This window comes from Lasioglossum baleicum, unplaced genomic scaffold (assembly GCF_051020765.1).
Source record: "Lasioglossum baleicum unplaced genomic scaffold, iyLasBale1 scaffold0021, whole genome shotgun sequence".
Taxonomy (NCBI): Eukaryota; Metazoa; Arthropoda; class Insecta; order Hymenoptera; family Halictidae; genus Lasioglossum; species Lasioglossum baleicum.
The window spans coordinates 4,125,390-4,142,458 of record NW_027469081.1 but is presented as its reverse complement, the minus strand read 5'-3'; the positions used below and the strand labels follow the sequence as shown (position 1 = coordinate 4,142,458).

General features: G+C 38.5%; 1 protein-coding gene across 8 annotated transcripts; it reads right to left on the bottom strand.

The window, feature by feature from the left end:
* Nucleotides 1-3,819: 3,819 nt before the first annotated feature.
* Nucleotides 3,820-15,716, bottom strand: LOC143219007 (uncharacterized). Of its 8 annotated transcripts, XM_076444716.1 has the most exons (4): nucleotides 6,234-15,714; nucleotides 6,029-6,134; nucleotides 4,358-5,913; nucleotides 3,820-4,277 (listed from the first exon to the last, which is right to left on the bottom strand). In XM_076444716.1, the coding sequence occupies exons 1-2, from the start codon at nucleotides 15,157-15,159 to the stop codon at nucleotides 6,121-6,123; spliced, it is 8,940 nt and encodes a 2,979-aa protein (XP_076300831.1). In that variant the 5' UTR covers nucleotides 15,160-15,714; the 3' UTR covers nucleotides 3,820-4,277; nucleotides 4,358-5,913; nucleotides 6,029-6,120. The 8 variants fall into 8 exon arrangements, with proteins under 8 accessions (XP_076300831.1, XP_076300832.1, XP_076300828.1 ...); XM_076444717.1 differs by having other exon boundaries at nucleotides 4,358-11,351; nucleotides 11,457-15,716; XM_076444713.1 differs by having other exon boundaries at nucleotides 4,358-6,176.
* Nucleotides 15,717-17,069: the final 1,353 nt, after the last annotated feature.

Genomic DNA, 17,069 nt, shown 5'->3' with positions numbered 1-17,069 from the left:
ATCACCGACGAGATACTATTGAAGACTGCCAGCCCCTGTGCTATTCCACGGGCGCGGGGATAACGTGAAAGTTACAGTGATCTGATATACCACGTCGCTAAAAATTCGAAATAGTGCCACAATAATGCCAAAACATCGTCTGAAATATGGCAGAGAATGTAACATTTAATAATAATCGATATAGTTTCGTGATAATTCGCATTCTCGCCGATGCATCGCGACGAGAATCTCCTCAGTGGTCTTCTTCACCGACAAAATGCCGTCGTTGGCCTTCTGTTTCTTTGGATGGAGCCAGAATATATCCTAGAGGGCGTAAGAAACACCGAAAAATTCGGGCTCGCCAACTCCCATAAGGCTGGCAGTCTTTAATAGTATCTCGTCGGTGGTTAGATCACCGACGAGATACTGTTAAAGACTGCCAGCCTTATGGGAGTTGGCGGGACTCGAATTTTTCGGTATTTCTTACGCCCTCTAGGATATATTTTAGCTCCATCCAGAGAAACAGAAGGCCAACGACGGCATTTTGTCGGTAAAGAAGACCACTGAGGAGATTCTCGTCGCGATGCATCGGTGTGAATGCGAATTATTACGAAACCATATCGATTATTATTAAGGGGCTAGTCTACCCTCGATTTGGAACTAGAAAATTACTAGAATCTTACTAGATTTTGGGTCCGAAACATGGGTCTGCGCGGATCGGTTGTTTGTCCTTATTTGAGCTAATTGTGGGCTGGGTGAGGGCTCATTCGAAAGAGGAAGGTTCATCACACACGGGTCTGGTCATGATTTTAACGAGATTATGTTTATATCTAATAATATGAGTGTCCAAAGTAGAGTAAAAATCTAGGAAAAAAACCAGCAGATTTCAATGCATTTTTCTGTCTCCAAAAGACTTTTTGACTTATATTATGACCAGACCCGTGTGTGATGAACCATCCTCTCTAGAATGAGCCCTCAGCCAGCCCAAAATCTGCTCAAATAAGGACAAACAACCGATTCGCGCAGACCCACTTTTTCGATCGAAAATCTAGTAAGATTCTAGTTATTTGCTAGATATTTGCTATTTACTAGAATCTTACTAGATTTTCGATCGAAAAAGTGGGTCTGCGCGAATCGGTTGTTTGTCCTTATTTGAGCAGATTTTGGGCTGGGTGAGGGCTCATTCTAAAGAGGATGGTTCATCACACACGGGTCTGGTCATAATATAAGTCAAAAAGTCTTTTGGGGACAGAAAAATGCATTGAAATCTGCTGGTTTTTTTCCTAGATTTTTACTCTACTTTGGACACTCATATTATTAGATATAAACATAATCTCGTTAAAATCATGACCAGACCCGTGTGTGATGAACCTTCCTCTTTCGAATGAGCCCTCACCCAGCCCACAATTAGCTCAAATAAGGACAAACAACCGATTCGCGCAAACCCACGTTTCGAGCCATTTTTCTAGTAAGATTCTAGTAATTTTCTAGTTACAAATCGAGGGTAGACTACCCCCTTAAGGGGCTAGTCTACCCTCGATTTGTAACTAGAAAGGAACTAGAATCTTACTAGAAAAATGGCTCGAAACATGGGTTTGCGCGCTGTCGGTTTTCGTCCTTATTTGAGCAAAGTTTGGGCTGAGTGAGGGCTTATTCTAAAGAGGAAGGTTAAACACACTGCGCTCTGGTTACGAGGTTAACGAGATTATGTTTATAACTAATAATATGAGGGCCGAAAGTAGAGAAAAAGTCTAGGAAAATAACCAGCAGATTTCAATGCATTTTTCTGTCTCCAAAAGACTTTATGACTTATGAGATAACCAGAGCGCAGCGCGTTGAACCTTCCTCTTTAGAATGAGCCCTCACCCAGCCCAAACTTTGCTCAAATAAGGACAAAAACCTACAGCGCGCAGACCCAGGTTTCGGACCCAAAATCTAGTAAGATCCTAGTAAATAGCAAATATCTAGCAAATAACTAGAATCTTACCAGATTTTCGATCGAAAAAGTGGGTCTGCGCGCTGTCGGTTGTTTGTCCTTATTTGAGCAGATTTTGGGCTGGGTGAGGGCTCATTCTAAAGAGGATGGTTCATCACACACGGGTCTGGTCATAATATAAGTCAAAAAGTCTTTTGGGGACAGAAAAATGCATTGAAATCTGCTGGTTTTTTTCCTAGATTTTTACTCTACTTTGGACACTCATATTATTAGATATAAACATAATCTCGTTAAAATCATGACCAGACCCGTGTGTGATGAACCTTCCTCTTTCGAATGAGCCCTCACCCAGCCCACAATTAGCTCAAATAAGGACAAACAACCGATTCGCGCAAACCCACGTTTCGAGCCATTTTTCTAGTAAGATTCTAGTAATTTTCTAGTTACAAATCGAGGGTAGACTACCCCCTTAACATAATCTCGTTAACCTCGTGAGAAAAGCGCGCTGCGTCTATTCTTCCTCTTTCGAATGAGCCCTCACACAGCCCACAATTTGTTCTAATAAGGTCAAACAACGTTTAGTACGAAACCCATATTTTCGACCCAAAATCTAGTAAGATTCTAGTTCCTTTCTAGTTACAAATCGAGGGTAGACTAGCCCCTTAAATGTTACATTCTCCGCCATATTTCAGACGATGTTTTGGCACTATTTTAGCACTATTTAGAATTTTTAGCGATGTGGTATATCAGATCACTGTAACTTTCACGTTATCCCCGCGCCCACTCGCGCCCACTTACTGGTCCCGCGGAATAACACAGGGGCTGGCAGTCTTTAATAGTATCTCGTCGGTGGTTAGATGATGCCACCATGACGTCAAAATCGTTTACCCAGGTGGACGGAGGGATAACGTGGAACTTACAGTGATCTGAAATACCACATCGCAATAAGTTCCACCACCGATGAGAGATGCTCGTCAGTGCATTTACTATTTTAACATCGATAAGGAAAATGGAGCTAGTGTTGAAGCACAGATGAGATATAGGATTCTATATTCTCGTCTGTGTTTGCAGTTTTCAGTGCTTTGACGTCTGACTTTTTCTGTGCTTTTGATTTTTTCAGAAACGCTACTGCTGCACCTGCACCAAGTCGATCGGAAACTAACCTATTCGTCGCTGGCATGGATTACAACCCAGTTGATTACATTAGCAGAAACTAGAACCCATTGGCTTCCAAGATGTATGAGCTGTTTCTATGTTCTATCGTAGACGACGTATAGGAGACAACCAAGATTTGTACAGACATTGTATCATTTCGCTTACATTTTATGTATGAATCTACAATGAACAAATAAAGATAATATGTAATACACCAGCATGTTTGGGTATACATTTATTGAATCAACACTTTTTCCCGAACGTCTGACTCGTCGTTGACTTATACTACTGAATTCTGAATACCTCCTTCGACATCATGTTCTCCTAATACAAAGTTTAATTTTCGAGATTTTCGAAAATTTTCGCCAATTTCCGACCGTCTGACTTGTCGTTGACTTATACTACTGAATTTCGTGCCGCCTCCTCGGCTCACGCGTTCGCCGCCGCGCCGTGACCACTACCGCGCCCTCCTTCTCCGCCGCGCACTGCCCCCATTTTCTGCAGCTTTTTGAAATATTCTTTCCTCGTTCTCTGCTTCACTTTGTTCTGTAACAAATAAAGAAAAAATTAATGATCACATCCTGTAGTAAACTAATTGCTTACCTTATCCAAACAAGTTCAAAAATCGTATAGTACAATATTAAAATAGTTTTCGTCTTTTTTAGAGCATTCTAAACTTTTGTCCGCTACTGATTCTGGTGAAATGAACGGTTATAATATTAATATTAATATTAATCACTGTCACTCACCCATAGCACTGTATTCTCCGTCGCGGGCGGTGGTGGGGGGGGGGGGGCTGCCATTGAGGCGGTCGGTGGGCCTGTCAACGGTGGACCTGCTGGGGCTGTTGCTGGGGCCGCTGCCTAGGAACCTCGCCGGGGCCGTTTCCGGAGCCGCTGCTGGAGCCGCTGGCGGGAACCTCGCCAGGAACCTTTGAAGCAGGTCCTCCAGAGGATGATTATATCGTCGACGTAGGTGAATGCCCTTGGCTCCAACTTAGGGCCGATGACCGTATCGAGGAGGCGCTGGAACGTTGCCGGGGCAGAATGAAGGCTGAACGGCATGACCTTAAACTGGTACAGGCCCCTGCCTGGAACTGCGAATGCCGTGATCAGTCGGCTATTGGGGTCCAGTGGCACTGCCAATAACCATTTGCCAGGTCGATGGTTGAAATGTACCGAGTTCCCCGTAGTTTCTCTAAGGTTCCCTGAAATTGTGGAAATGGGTACACGTCTTTCTCTGTTGCGTTGTTGACCCGCCTGAAATAGATGCAAAATCGTGATTTACCGTTACACTTTCGGACGATTACCACCGGTGAGCTCCACGGGCTGGTGGATGGTTCTATAAACCCCGTCCTGGAGCATTCGATCGACTTCTTCGTCGATTATCCGCTGTGTGGGCGGGTTACGTGGTGTGTACCGCTGTTTGACGATTCTGTCGTTTTTAGCCGGATCCGATGTTGTTGTCAAGTGGGTTGTTCACTGGATTGCGGCGAGCTTTGATAACTCGGTGGCCAGAAAGTTCCTGTAGCTGTTGCTCCTGCTCCCGCGTGCATTTTGTCAGGCCATCTGTTCCGCTAATAGCGTATGCTTCCTCCTGGAGGGTCCACGTTTGTGACCCGACGGTGATTGTGGTACCCAAGGCTTCCAGAGCCTATCAATATCGCCTGGGATAGCGTTGGTAGTACTGGACACGTGAGTACTAGTGCCACTCGATGCCACGATGAAACCCACTAGTTCCGTGGGTTTGTTCATCTTGGTGCGGACGTGGGCGGCGAGTCGTATTCGGAGCTCGTCTAGAGTACCGTCCTGGTTTATCCCTTGCTGGCGGGCTTCTTCCACGAGCTCTGTTCTTCGGAAGCGGTATATCCAGCTAATACTCATTCGCGGTTCTCCCTGCTTAAAGAACCTATTCGGGCGCTATTTGTAACACTTTTCGGTTGGGAGAAGTGTGCCGGCTCAATCGGCTATCTAGGGCACTTACGACCCGCGAATGAATACTACGGGTTGGATGTACTAACTATTTATTTAACATAGCGTCTTCCTTGCTAATGATCACAACGCTGGACTCGCGTTGAACGCGTTTCGGCGGCGACTTAGGACTACGGCTTATTTCTAACACGAACGGAATACGGCGATCTTATTCCTATGGCGGCGCGAGCGGAGAAACAGCGGTCTTCATACTACGGCGCGGCGCGGCGACTTAATCCTAACGCGAGCGACGACGGAGAGTGGGTCCGAAGAGAGTGGGTGTGGGTCCGAATTTGACCTTGGTCGAGCGCCAGTGTGGTGGTACCCTCACACAACAACATTAGACATTGTATACGTACACGAGGTTGCAAGGGTTCCGTAGTTTTCAAACATTTGGGGCCCCTACGTAGTCACAATCGATAGATAAAAGACCCACCAATTGCGGTCAGCTCCAAAAATAGCCTACTTTTGCGTTTTCGAGGCGTAATTTTCATTATTCGGCAGCATGTAGCGGAGTTCGACAAATATTGGGCGGCGCGAGAGTGCTGCCACAGTCAAGACACATACATTTTCTTAAATATCGAGAGATTTAGTTTTTCTATAGAAAAAAATGAACCAGAGCGCATATTCAGGGACACGTACAATGTCAATGCAACTATTATTTTCTTACAAACGTGTGAACTCCCTGTTACAAGATAATAAGGTGTAAGACCTTCTTCATCTCCTTTACTCTATGATCTGCTCCATGCTCTTAGAGAAGCTTAGCCATAGGATAATTTTTATCAAAACAAGCGGAATGTAGTGCAGTACGTCTCATACTAGCACCATTACAATGCATATACTCCAGCAATGCTCCTCTTCCTTCTTTTACTTCTATACGTTTCAATAAAAATTCTGTAAACTCATTACCCTCTTTTTCATGGACGGCATAGATGAGAGGAGAACCATCACTAGTTTTCTATAAAAAATCGTGCGCTCCTATATTTACCTTTTGCATGAGGAAGCATCAATGGTGTTCTATGACCGGTGTCTCTATTGATGTTATCTCTCAAATCACCGGCCTTTCTTTTTTGGATGAGATTAAGCAACTTGATCTGCACAAGTAACCCCTATCAAGCCTATGTCATTCGCAGGTTCTACAACAATGCTATTAAGTGAAAATGGAGGTATTTTATTATCCACATTAGCTATACCTTGCTCGTGATTATTACTGTTAACCGTTTGCTGCCTATCTAGCATCTTTTCAATATTGCCTTTTAAAATACTCAGAAACTTCTCATTTTTCGGACAAGCTTCTTTTGCAGCTGAATATAAAGTATTTGGGATTTGAGAATACCTCTCGTTCCACACATGGTCTGCCATATCTAAATATACTCTAAAAAAGTTAACATCTTTTATTAACACACCAGATTGTTTAGCTGTTTTTTCAAGTGTCTTTTCAAATTCTCCTACGATATTCATTGTGTTAGCCAGAGCTTCTTCATAGGTCAAGGAACAGAACTTAGGAAGAGGATATTTTTTATCTAGGAAACTTTGTAATAAGAAAAATCCTAAACCAACATTGTTATTGATACAAACTTCACTGCTAAATTGGCTAGTGTACTGGTTACCATAATTTTTTGCTGTATTAGAATAATTTGCTGAAGTTTCAGACAGAGCAGCTCTAGAACCTAATAGCCCACCTATAGAGTTTTTTACCCAACCAACTAAATCATTTATCCATGAAGATTTTTGACTTGCATTGCTTGTTGCTATTCCAGGTTGATTACTTGAGTCTATAGTAAGAGGCCTATGCGATGAGTGATGACGATTACGATCTCCATGATGATGACGACGTTTGCGTTGTGGACGCTTTTCTCGTTTTTCATTAAGTTTTTTCTCTAAATAATATACAGAAGCACTAAATCTGTTAACACGAGCTAAATCCAAAGGTGTTTGTCCACGACCATTGGTTACATTAATATCAGCACCGTTCTCTACGAGCCATTCTACCATATATGACATTTGATTCTGAGCAGCATAATGCAAAACTGTTGAACCCAAATTATCCTTTACATTAACATCAGCACCTTTCTCTATAAGGTATTTTGCTAGCTTTGGGTTATTATTCAAACCAGCAGAGAACAAAGGTGTTGAACCAGAACTACTCTTTACATTAACATCGGCACCTTTCTCTACGAGGCATTTTACTATCTCTTGCATATTAAACCAAACAGCCATGTCCAAAAGTGTACTACCAGAATAATCCTTTCCATTAACATCAGCACCTTCCTCTAGAAGGTATTTTAGTATCGCTTTTAGTTTATTAGTCGTAACACCAAAACTATCCTTTACATTAACATCGGCACCTTCCTCTTCGAGGCATTTTGCTATCTCTTGCATATTATACCTAGCAGCAGCGTGCGAAAGTGTTGCACCTATCTCTACAAGGTATTTTTCTATTTTTGGCTTACCATTACTAACAGCATATTGCAAAAGTGTTTGCCCGTCACTATTTTTGACGTTAACACTAACTCCTTGATTTATAAGACCCTGAACTTTACTAAAATCATCATATTTTACTGCATCAAACAACCTCTCTGTTAATTCTTTAATAATGGAATCTGCTAAACTTCTATGACCTCTTCTTTCCAGAATCTCTAAGGGTAATTCACCATTACCTTTCAAGTCAATCTTAGCGCCTTTCTCTATAAGGTATTTCACTACCTTTGGTTTATAACTGTAAGCAGCATAGTGCAAAGATGTTCTACCTTCATTATCCCGTACATTAACATCAGCACCTTTCTCTATAAGGTATTTCACTATCTCTAGCTTACCATGATCAGCAGCATAGTGCAAAGTTGTCAGCCCATAATTATCCTTTACATTAAAATCAATGTGTTTCTCTTCTATAAAGTATTTGACTACTTCTAGCTTGTCACTGTTAGTAGCATAGTGCAAAGGTGTCAGCCCAAAATTATCCTTTACATTAGCATTAGCACCTTTTTCTTCTATAAGGTATTTTATTACTTCTATCTTGCCACTCTCAGCAGCATACTGCAAAGTTGTCTTGCCAGCATTATCCGTTACATTAATATTAGCGTTATTCTTCTCTATAAGGTATCGTACTACCTCTATATTATTTGTAGCAGCAGCATGGTGCAAAACCACCATTCCAGAACTATCCTTCACATTAATATCAGCTGTTTTTTCTTCTACAAGGTATTTTAATATTTCTAGTCTATTATACACAACAGCATAATGCAAAGGTGTAAGCCTGTAATTATCCTTTACGTTAACATCAGCACCTTTCTCTACAAGGCATTTTAATACTTCCAGATTGCCCATCCTAACAGCATCATGTAAAGGCGCATCTCCAGAAACATTCCTCTCATTAACGTCAGCACCTTTCTCTGCAAGGTATTTTACTACTTTTAGCTTACCATTACTAACAGCATATTGCAAAAGTGTTTGCCCGTCACTATTTTTGACGTTAACACTAACTCCTTGATTTATAAGACCCTGAACTTCACCAAAATCATCATATTTTACTGCATAAAACAATCTCTCTGTTAATTCTTTAATAATGGAATCTGCTAAACTTCTATGACCTCCTCTTTCCAGAATCTCTAAGGGTAATTCACCATTACCTTTCAAGTCAATCTTAGCGCCTTTCTCTATAAGGTATTTCACTACCTTTGGTTTATAACTGTAAGCAGCATAGTGCAAAGATGTTCTACCTTCATTATCCCGTACATTAACATCAGCACTTTTCTCTATAAGGTATTTTACTACTTCTAGCTTGCTATGATCAGCAGCATGGTGCAAAGGTGTCTGCCCATCATTATCCTTTACATTAATATTAGCGTTTTTCCCTTCTATAAGGTATCGTACTACCTCTAGCTTACCATGGTCAGCAGCATAGTGCAAAGGTGTAATCCCATAATTATCCTTTACATTAAAATCAATGTGTTTCTCTTCTATAAAGTATTTTACTACTTCTAGGTTGTCACTGTTAGCAGCATGGTGCAACGGTGTCTGCCCTTCATTATCCTTTACATTAGCATTAGCACCTTTTTCTTCTATAAGGTATTTTACTACTTCTAGCTTGCCACTCTGAGCAGCATAGTGCAAAGGTGTCTTGGCAGCATTATCCGTTACATTCATATTAGCGTTTTGCTTTTCTGTAAGGTATCGTACTACCTCTATATTATTTCCAGCAGCAGCATAGTACAAAACCACCATTCCAGAATCATCCTTCACATTAATATCAGCTGTTTTTTCTTCTATAAGGTATTTTACTACTTCTAGTCCATTATACATAGCAGCATAATGCAAAGGTGTAATCTTATACATATCCCCTACATTAAAATCAACTTGTTTCTTGTCTATAAAGTATTTTACTACTTCTAGTCCATCATTCATAGCAGCATAATGCAGAGGTGTAATGCCATAATTATCCTTTACATTAAAATCAACGCGTTTCTCTTCTATAAGGTATTTTACTATCTCTAGCCTACAAGTCTTAGCAGCAGAGTGCAGAAGTGTTCGCCCATCATCATCCTTTACATTAACATTAGCACCTTTTTCTTCTATAAGGTATTTTATCACCTCTAGCTTGTCACTCTTGGCAGCAGAGTGCAACGGTGTCTGCCCATGATTATCCTTTGCATTAACATTAGCACCTTTTTCTTCTATAAGGTATTTTACTACTTCTAGCTTGTCACTCTTGGCAGCAGAGTGCAAAGGTGTTTGTCCATCATTATCCTTTACATTAACATTAGCACCTTTTTCTTCTATAAGGTATTTTACCACCTCTAGCTTGTCACTCTTAGCAGCATAGTGCAATGGTGTCTGCCCATCATTGTTTTTAGCATCAATACTAACACCATGATTAATAAGCTCCTTGACATCACCAATATTATTTCTCTCGATTGCTTCAAACAGTTTTTGTTTCTGTATCTCATACATAACAGCGTCATTGCTGTCAATATCAACTTTCTTCGTTAATTCACTAAAGCTCCCAGCACTACTTATCCTTTTCTTGTCCTTCCGTAAAAATATCTTCTTATCATTAAACTCTATTTTTAGAGTCAGCATCTTGTCTTGATTTTTCTCATAATAAAAATCATATAATATAATAATAGAAAGGTTATTTTTATCAGCGCTAGAACTCAAAGAGTTGGTTATAATTAAAGCATCGTTATCACGAGCAAACGTATAATCTCCTATCTCTTTCTTTACTCTTATCTTGTTTCCTTCCGCCACATCTTTTGGACTTATCACATAAATAGTTTGACTATTATCATCGAAAATTAAAGGTTGTGGAGTTAATTCAAATTCTTCTAGAATCTCTTCGATTACGAATATGCTATCGATTACTATATTTACTCTCTTGTACCAATTATTCTCTAATGCACCTTTTAATCTTATCTTAACTACCTCCTTTTTAGATGCATCATCGAGACATAAATTAATCAGTAAATCACTATTAATTTTACTAACCTTTGTGTTGATTTCTCTATCAATATCCTGTATCATTTGTTCCTTTATATTACGTAGATCCAAAGTATCTACTTGGTTCTCTCGATCAAAATCATAAATTATCACATCAGGAACTGGAAGCTTTGCAAGAGTTAATTTTTCATAACCTGAAGCAACAACATATAAATTCTCACCACTGCCACCAACTAAGTGAGTTACTCTTGCCTTAGGTTCATTCATCAATATATTATCATGACTATGTCCAATTATAAGAACTTCACCGTTCGAATATACAATAACATACATTTGTGACCGTTCTGCTATAGAAGAGTAGTCTTTCACGAGACTGTCAATTGACTTTTCTGTGTTTTGTATTGCATACACAATATTTGGCTTAGCCATTACAATTTTGGTACTATCAATTAGATTATACGTAGTTGTGTTTTCATCGGCACCACTAACAGTTAAATGAAAACTGCTATCCACATTTACTTCCTTTTCTCTTTTGTAGAATTCTTCTACAAAGCTAAAAGTTATATTTTCCTCAGATTTATCGATAGCAGCAATATCTGTTAGTGTGTAGTTAAAAACAAACGCATTGTTACTTTGTGAATTTCGACCTAAATCAATATATGCTTCCTTTCCCTTCTCTCCTTTTACAAAATAACTAAACTTACCATTAATTGCACTATTAGTAACCTTAGTGTAAGGATTAACTACAATGGAAGTATCATAAAAACATGCATCATCTTTTGGAATTGTAATGCTATCTAAATCATTTTTATTTTCTCCTCCTTTACCATCCATATACTTAGTATCACAGGCAGGTACCACATGATCTACTCTACCTGTTCTCCCCAAGAATTTATTTATATTACTTATATGAAGAGCAACATTAGAATTCCCAACTTTTAAAATTCCCTGACGAAAATCAGCAGACACTTGGTACCTACCTCCTCCGTTACTTCCCTCATCATGTGGAGTGAGATTACCGACATCAATTGTATTAATTCCTCCACCCCCATCTATAGAACCTTTAATTTCTCTATCTACAAGTGCATTAACACTCTTGTTTTCAAAACTAAAGTCATCATCTTTATTTCCCCCAGTCATTTCTTTATGCCCATCACCTAAAACAAAAATATTGCTACTCTCTTGAAAGCCCTTTACTCTATCCGTACCATCACCAAGTCTTATCAAGGTATAGTTTCCAGTCCTATTATTTTTATACTCTACACCAATCGCACCATCGCAGTAATAAGTTCCATTCGTTGAAACAGTTTCCCAGTTCCCTTTAGGTAGACAAAACAAATCAACTTCTTTTAAAACATCTGGCCTTGTTCTACTCCATTTTATATCATATCTCTTTTGATCTAGCAACACTACATTATCCAAAATTATTTCGCTGTCATGTTCAACAACCCTTATACTAGGGAAAACATATCTTTGAATGTCCGAATTACTTTCAAGATAGCTTATCGTAAGGTTGACTGCTGCATTATTTGCTCCTTTCTCTTCGATTAACCTTTCGATTTTTTCCGAAGGTTGTATAACAAAAAAAGCACGCAACCCTTCACTAAACATTTCCCATCCAGTTAGGTCAATTTGCTCATCAATTTTCCGAACTGTTTGTACTGTCATTATACCATCATATACTACAAATATTGTAGCTCCTACTATTATTCCTATAGGACCAGTTGCTGCAGAAATTCCCTGCAATGATGCTACTCCTGCTACTGCTCCAATCTCTAGTCCAACTAGAATAACATCTACCCCAAGCTGCGCACTATCCAGTATGATAGGAACTAAAGCATCTTTATGACCTTCTTGATATCGTTTCACTTGATTATACAAATCACGTGCAGTCAAAACACTAAGAAACCTTGCAATAAATGGAGTGCCAATCCTTAGCGGGTAACCAATCCATGGTTTACCTTTTAAGATAAAACTTGCCCCTTTCCTAGATGCTACCTCTGCAACTTCTGTTAATCCGTAACTAACACCAAAAAAACCTGCCATTTCCGCAGCACCTACATAATCTTTCCTCAATACAGCACCAATTATATCTTTTGCAAACATTCCATGCATAACTCTACCACTGACTTTTCCTGCTCTATTTAAATGACTAATGTACTTGTGATTATTCGTGAGCATGTTCACCTTATCTTTATAGTCACCTATAACTTCACTTTCACTTGCTAAAGCAATGAAATTAGAAAACTTTTCCTTATTTGCCCCACGTTCATTTGAGATAGTTTCAATAAACTTTTTACTATCTATTATAATGTTATCAGGATCTCTATTTGCAGCCCCTCCTTTACTAAATTTGTCTATTTCTGTCCATTCTAAGCAACTCTTTACAGACCTACGTCTTCTAGACAGGCCAGTATCACCACAAATTAAAACTCTTACTCTTCCTAATACTTCTAATACTTCTTTAGGAAGTGTTACTGCGTCTTTTGTTATAACCCTTTCAATCGCTTGTTCAATTGTTACCATTGTAATATCTTCTACTTTTTCTAATTCACCTATAAATGCTTCCCTTACCAACTTGGCAAAATCTTTTGTGAACACAGTATCTTCTTCAATAGTAACAAGTGTACTACCATGTGAAAGGTAATTACGCATTCTTGCTGCTGTCCATTGATATTTGCTTCCCGTGTTCACAAGATCGTCATTTCTTTGTACTACATCGTACAAATTAAGAATCTGAGACCGGATTGCGTAGTCGTTCTTCAGTGTTTTCAACAAATAAAACTCAGATTTTATTTTCTTTGAATAGAACTTTCCTAAATGCTTTATTGCTTCTGCTGCATCGCTTTCTTGGACCTGATTTTTTAGAAGATGTTGTTCGAGTGCTAATTGTAATGATTGACTACGCGGTTCACCATCTATTCCGTCAATTATTCCATAAAATAATATCTGAATTGCTTGTGACTTTACTCCTTTAACATTTTTAATTACATCAGTCCCAACCTTTTTACGTAACTTCTCTATGGTATTAGAATCCTTAGTAGCTTCTGCAAGTGATGAAGCCCAGTACTTTTTCACTGGTTTGTTACTGTTATTAGTTTCCCTTGAAGGAAAGCGCTGAGGATTTATCTGTTTAGCATTCTCATAAATCCCATCTATTAACGCTTTATCGTTGTTTGTCAGAGACTTATAACTATTTTCTCTCTTTATTAATTCAAGAGCCGAAATAATGTCAGGTATAGACTTTTTTTTATCTGTCATATTTAAACTCTTGTCATTTTTTACTATATTCTTAAAAGACTCATCTTGGATTTTCCCGAAATTTTGATGAATGATAAACCTAATAAACTCACTGTTATTAGTTTTCCTTGGAGAATTTATCTGTTTAGCATTTTCATAAATCTCATCTATTAACGCTTTATCCTTTTTTTTCAGAGTCATATAACTATTTTCTTTCTTTATTGATTCAAGAGCCGAAATAATGCCACGTATAGATTTTTTTTCATCTGTCATATTTAATTTATCGTTATATTTTACTATATTCTTGAAAGACTTATCTTGGATTTTCCCGAAATTTTGATCAATGATAAACCTAATAAACTCACTGTTATTAGTTTCCCTTGAAGGAAAGCCCAGATTATCTATCTGTTTAGCATTTTCATAAATCTCATCTATTAACGCTTTACCGTTGTTTCTCAGAGACATATAACTATTTCCTTTCTTTATTGATTCAAGAGCCGAAATAATGTCAGGTATAGATTTATCTGGCATTTTTATGCTTAAAATATCCTTAAAAGACTCATAAAAGACTTCGATTTTCTTGAAATTTTGATCAATGATACGGCTAATAAACTCACTTGTCAATTTGTCTATTTCATTATTAATAATATATTTAACAACAGTTAAATCTTCACTGATTTTATCAACTGTTTCGTTTTCTATCAGAGGAAATAAATGTTTATGTATTAACGTATTTCTAAATGTAATTAAATTTGCAACCGGTATGCCTTCCATTTTCAACTCTGTTCCGAGCTTACCGTCTAAGTTCGGAGTGTCTTTTGTACCCTTCAGGTATTCGCCACTACGACGAAGAGCTTCTTGTACAGCTAATCTTTTTTCATCAGCAGTTGTCCCTTCAACTTTTATACTTTCTAAAATCGACCCAATTCCTCGAGATATCGTATAAAGAGAATTTGAATTTCTCCTTACCTCAAAGTAATCATCTAGTACTGATGTTACCGTAGTTATATACCTATACTGATCTTTTGTAGGCCCTGTCATATATTTTGTATCAAGCGGTCTTAGGTCTCCTAATGCTAGTTTCCTGTAATAGTAAATAATAGCCTTTGCTAAAGACTTATTGAACTCTAGTGAAAATTGACCTTTTTTTAGTGTCGACTCGTAATCAAGTAATGCAAGCCCGAGCATCTTAAACTCCTTAGCATCTTTTCGGAGTAGATAATTTGTCATTTGATTAATCTTATTTTTTATCTTCTCAGCTAGCTCCATCCTTTTATCAAGTGGAAATGAAGTATCTCCGTTTTCTATACAATATAGTTGCAATCCTACTAACATCATTGTAGAAAATAGTTTTATTTTTAATTTTGATTTATCAATGTTTTCAAGAGGTGAATGATCTATTTTTGTTTCCCCTTTACAATGAGCAACAGTAAATAGTGCCATTATATCTCCCCCTTGTTGGAACTTATTTAAGAAATAAATTGGCAAAACAATTTATTGTTACTTCGTTGGAACCTCGTAGCGATCCTCACTTCGTACCCCTCGCGACTCTACGTTCTCGCGAGTGCTGGCACTCTCGAAGCCACGTTGATAATTTCCGCAACGAAAACGCGAACCCGCTAAAGAGCTATCCGAGCCAACGTGAAACAATGAACTGCAATATTAAAGGGAGATCTGACTAGGGCTTACCAAAGGCGGATATCGACAGCGGATATCTTCTCGCTAGTTGTCCGTCTCGTCCGCCTACGTTCACAAAAGTACTTGGGTCTTTTAAGCAAGTCAAAACGTCTAATCGCGACACAAGCCAACGAAGCAGTGGTCCAGTGATGCCAGAATCGTGGACCGGGAGCAGTGATGGGGGATATCGTGGAGAGATGATATACCCCCTCTCTGATGACCAGTCTACGGTCTTACGGTCACGGATTTTTCTGAAAAAAACTTGCAGTATTTGAAGATATCATCTCCAAATGTAGTGTAGCAAAGCAGTAGCGCGCACTCCGGTTCACTGCAATTCAGGTACAAAGTTTTTATTTTGCATAAAGATCTGTCTCATCGTTACAGTCATTATATTGCGGAATTTTTATTTAAAAGACTCTATACTTTCGATAAACGTACGTATCGATCTATTTTTGGAAATGATCAGCATAATGTTCAAGAGATTATTGTAATATCTTATGTTTGAGTATCCTGCATTAAAACTTGCAGAACAAACTGTACTCGTAATCTCGATTTTCTTTTTTATTTAAAGTTTTTTTGTAAATATCTCGGAAACGAAGACCGAGCGACGAGTCTACGTACATATGTATAGGAAAAAGTTGTGTTCAGAACCTTCACAACATATTTCACAGGCAATGCGATCGGAGCTGTGACCCTTTTTTTATCAATATTTACCAAAGATAAATTTATGACTCAAACGATAAATCTCCCGATACTCACGAAAGACGCCAGTAAGAGGAAAAAGGTTATCTCCAAAGTGGATGTCTGTTATCTCTAATCTGAATGAAGATTATTGAGCTTTTGCACAACAACTCCCTACTATGTTACGTATTTTACCACGTTTTTATTAGCTCGCTTTCTTGTTTGTTTGTCTGTTTGTCTGTTTGTTCGGTGGCAAATTTTGCAATTGATTTTAAACTAACTTCCTGATGAGCTAGAGACTTGAAATCGGTTACATGGTTCAGAACTGGATGACAATGCATTATTAAAAAAAAAATTTTTTAAAAGTCTATCCGTTTCGGAGATATAACAATTAAATATTTGCCTGTTCACCTCCCCGCGAAACCCTACGTCCACGTGTTCAGCGCTCCCTACTCCACTAGGCGTTCCCACTCTGACTCATCCCCACTCCACTGAACGCCGAACCTTTATCTTTGACATTTTACCATGGCGTTTGTTTTCGATAGGACGGGGTTGCAATACCGTCTGAAATTTACTACGTGTCTCTGTTATAATCTCATAAAAATGTTTAAAATCGATTCAAAAATTTCACACACACAAGACTAAAAAGCAGAAAATAATTATTTAAATAAAAATAAATTTTTTAAAAATACCACGTTTTTAAAATGGACTAAAAAGTATAAAATAATTTTTCCTAGCCCCGTACAGATTCCTAACCACGTACAGATAATCCTGCAAATTTGTGATTGTGAATTTTTAACATCTACGCAAATACTTGTAAGATTTAAAACGAAAAACGTGGGGCGCATGCAATAGATAATTGATGCATGAATAGTTCACCTAAATTACTAAAAATTTTATTGCTTCGCAAATGATATGAACTGTTGTGTGAGATTTCTCAACGGCTTCTACTCTCTACACTCCTTACTATTATCTTGCGCCCCACGTTTTTCGTT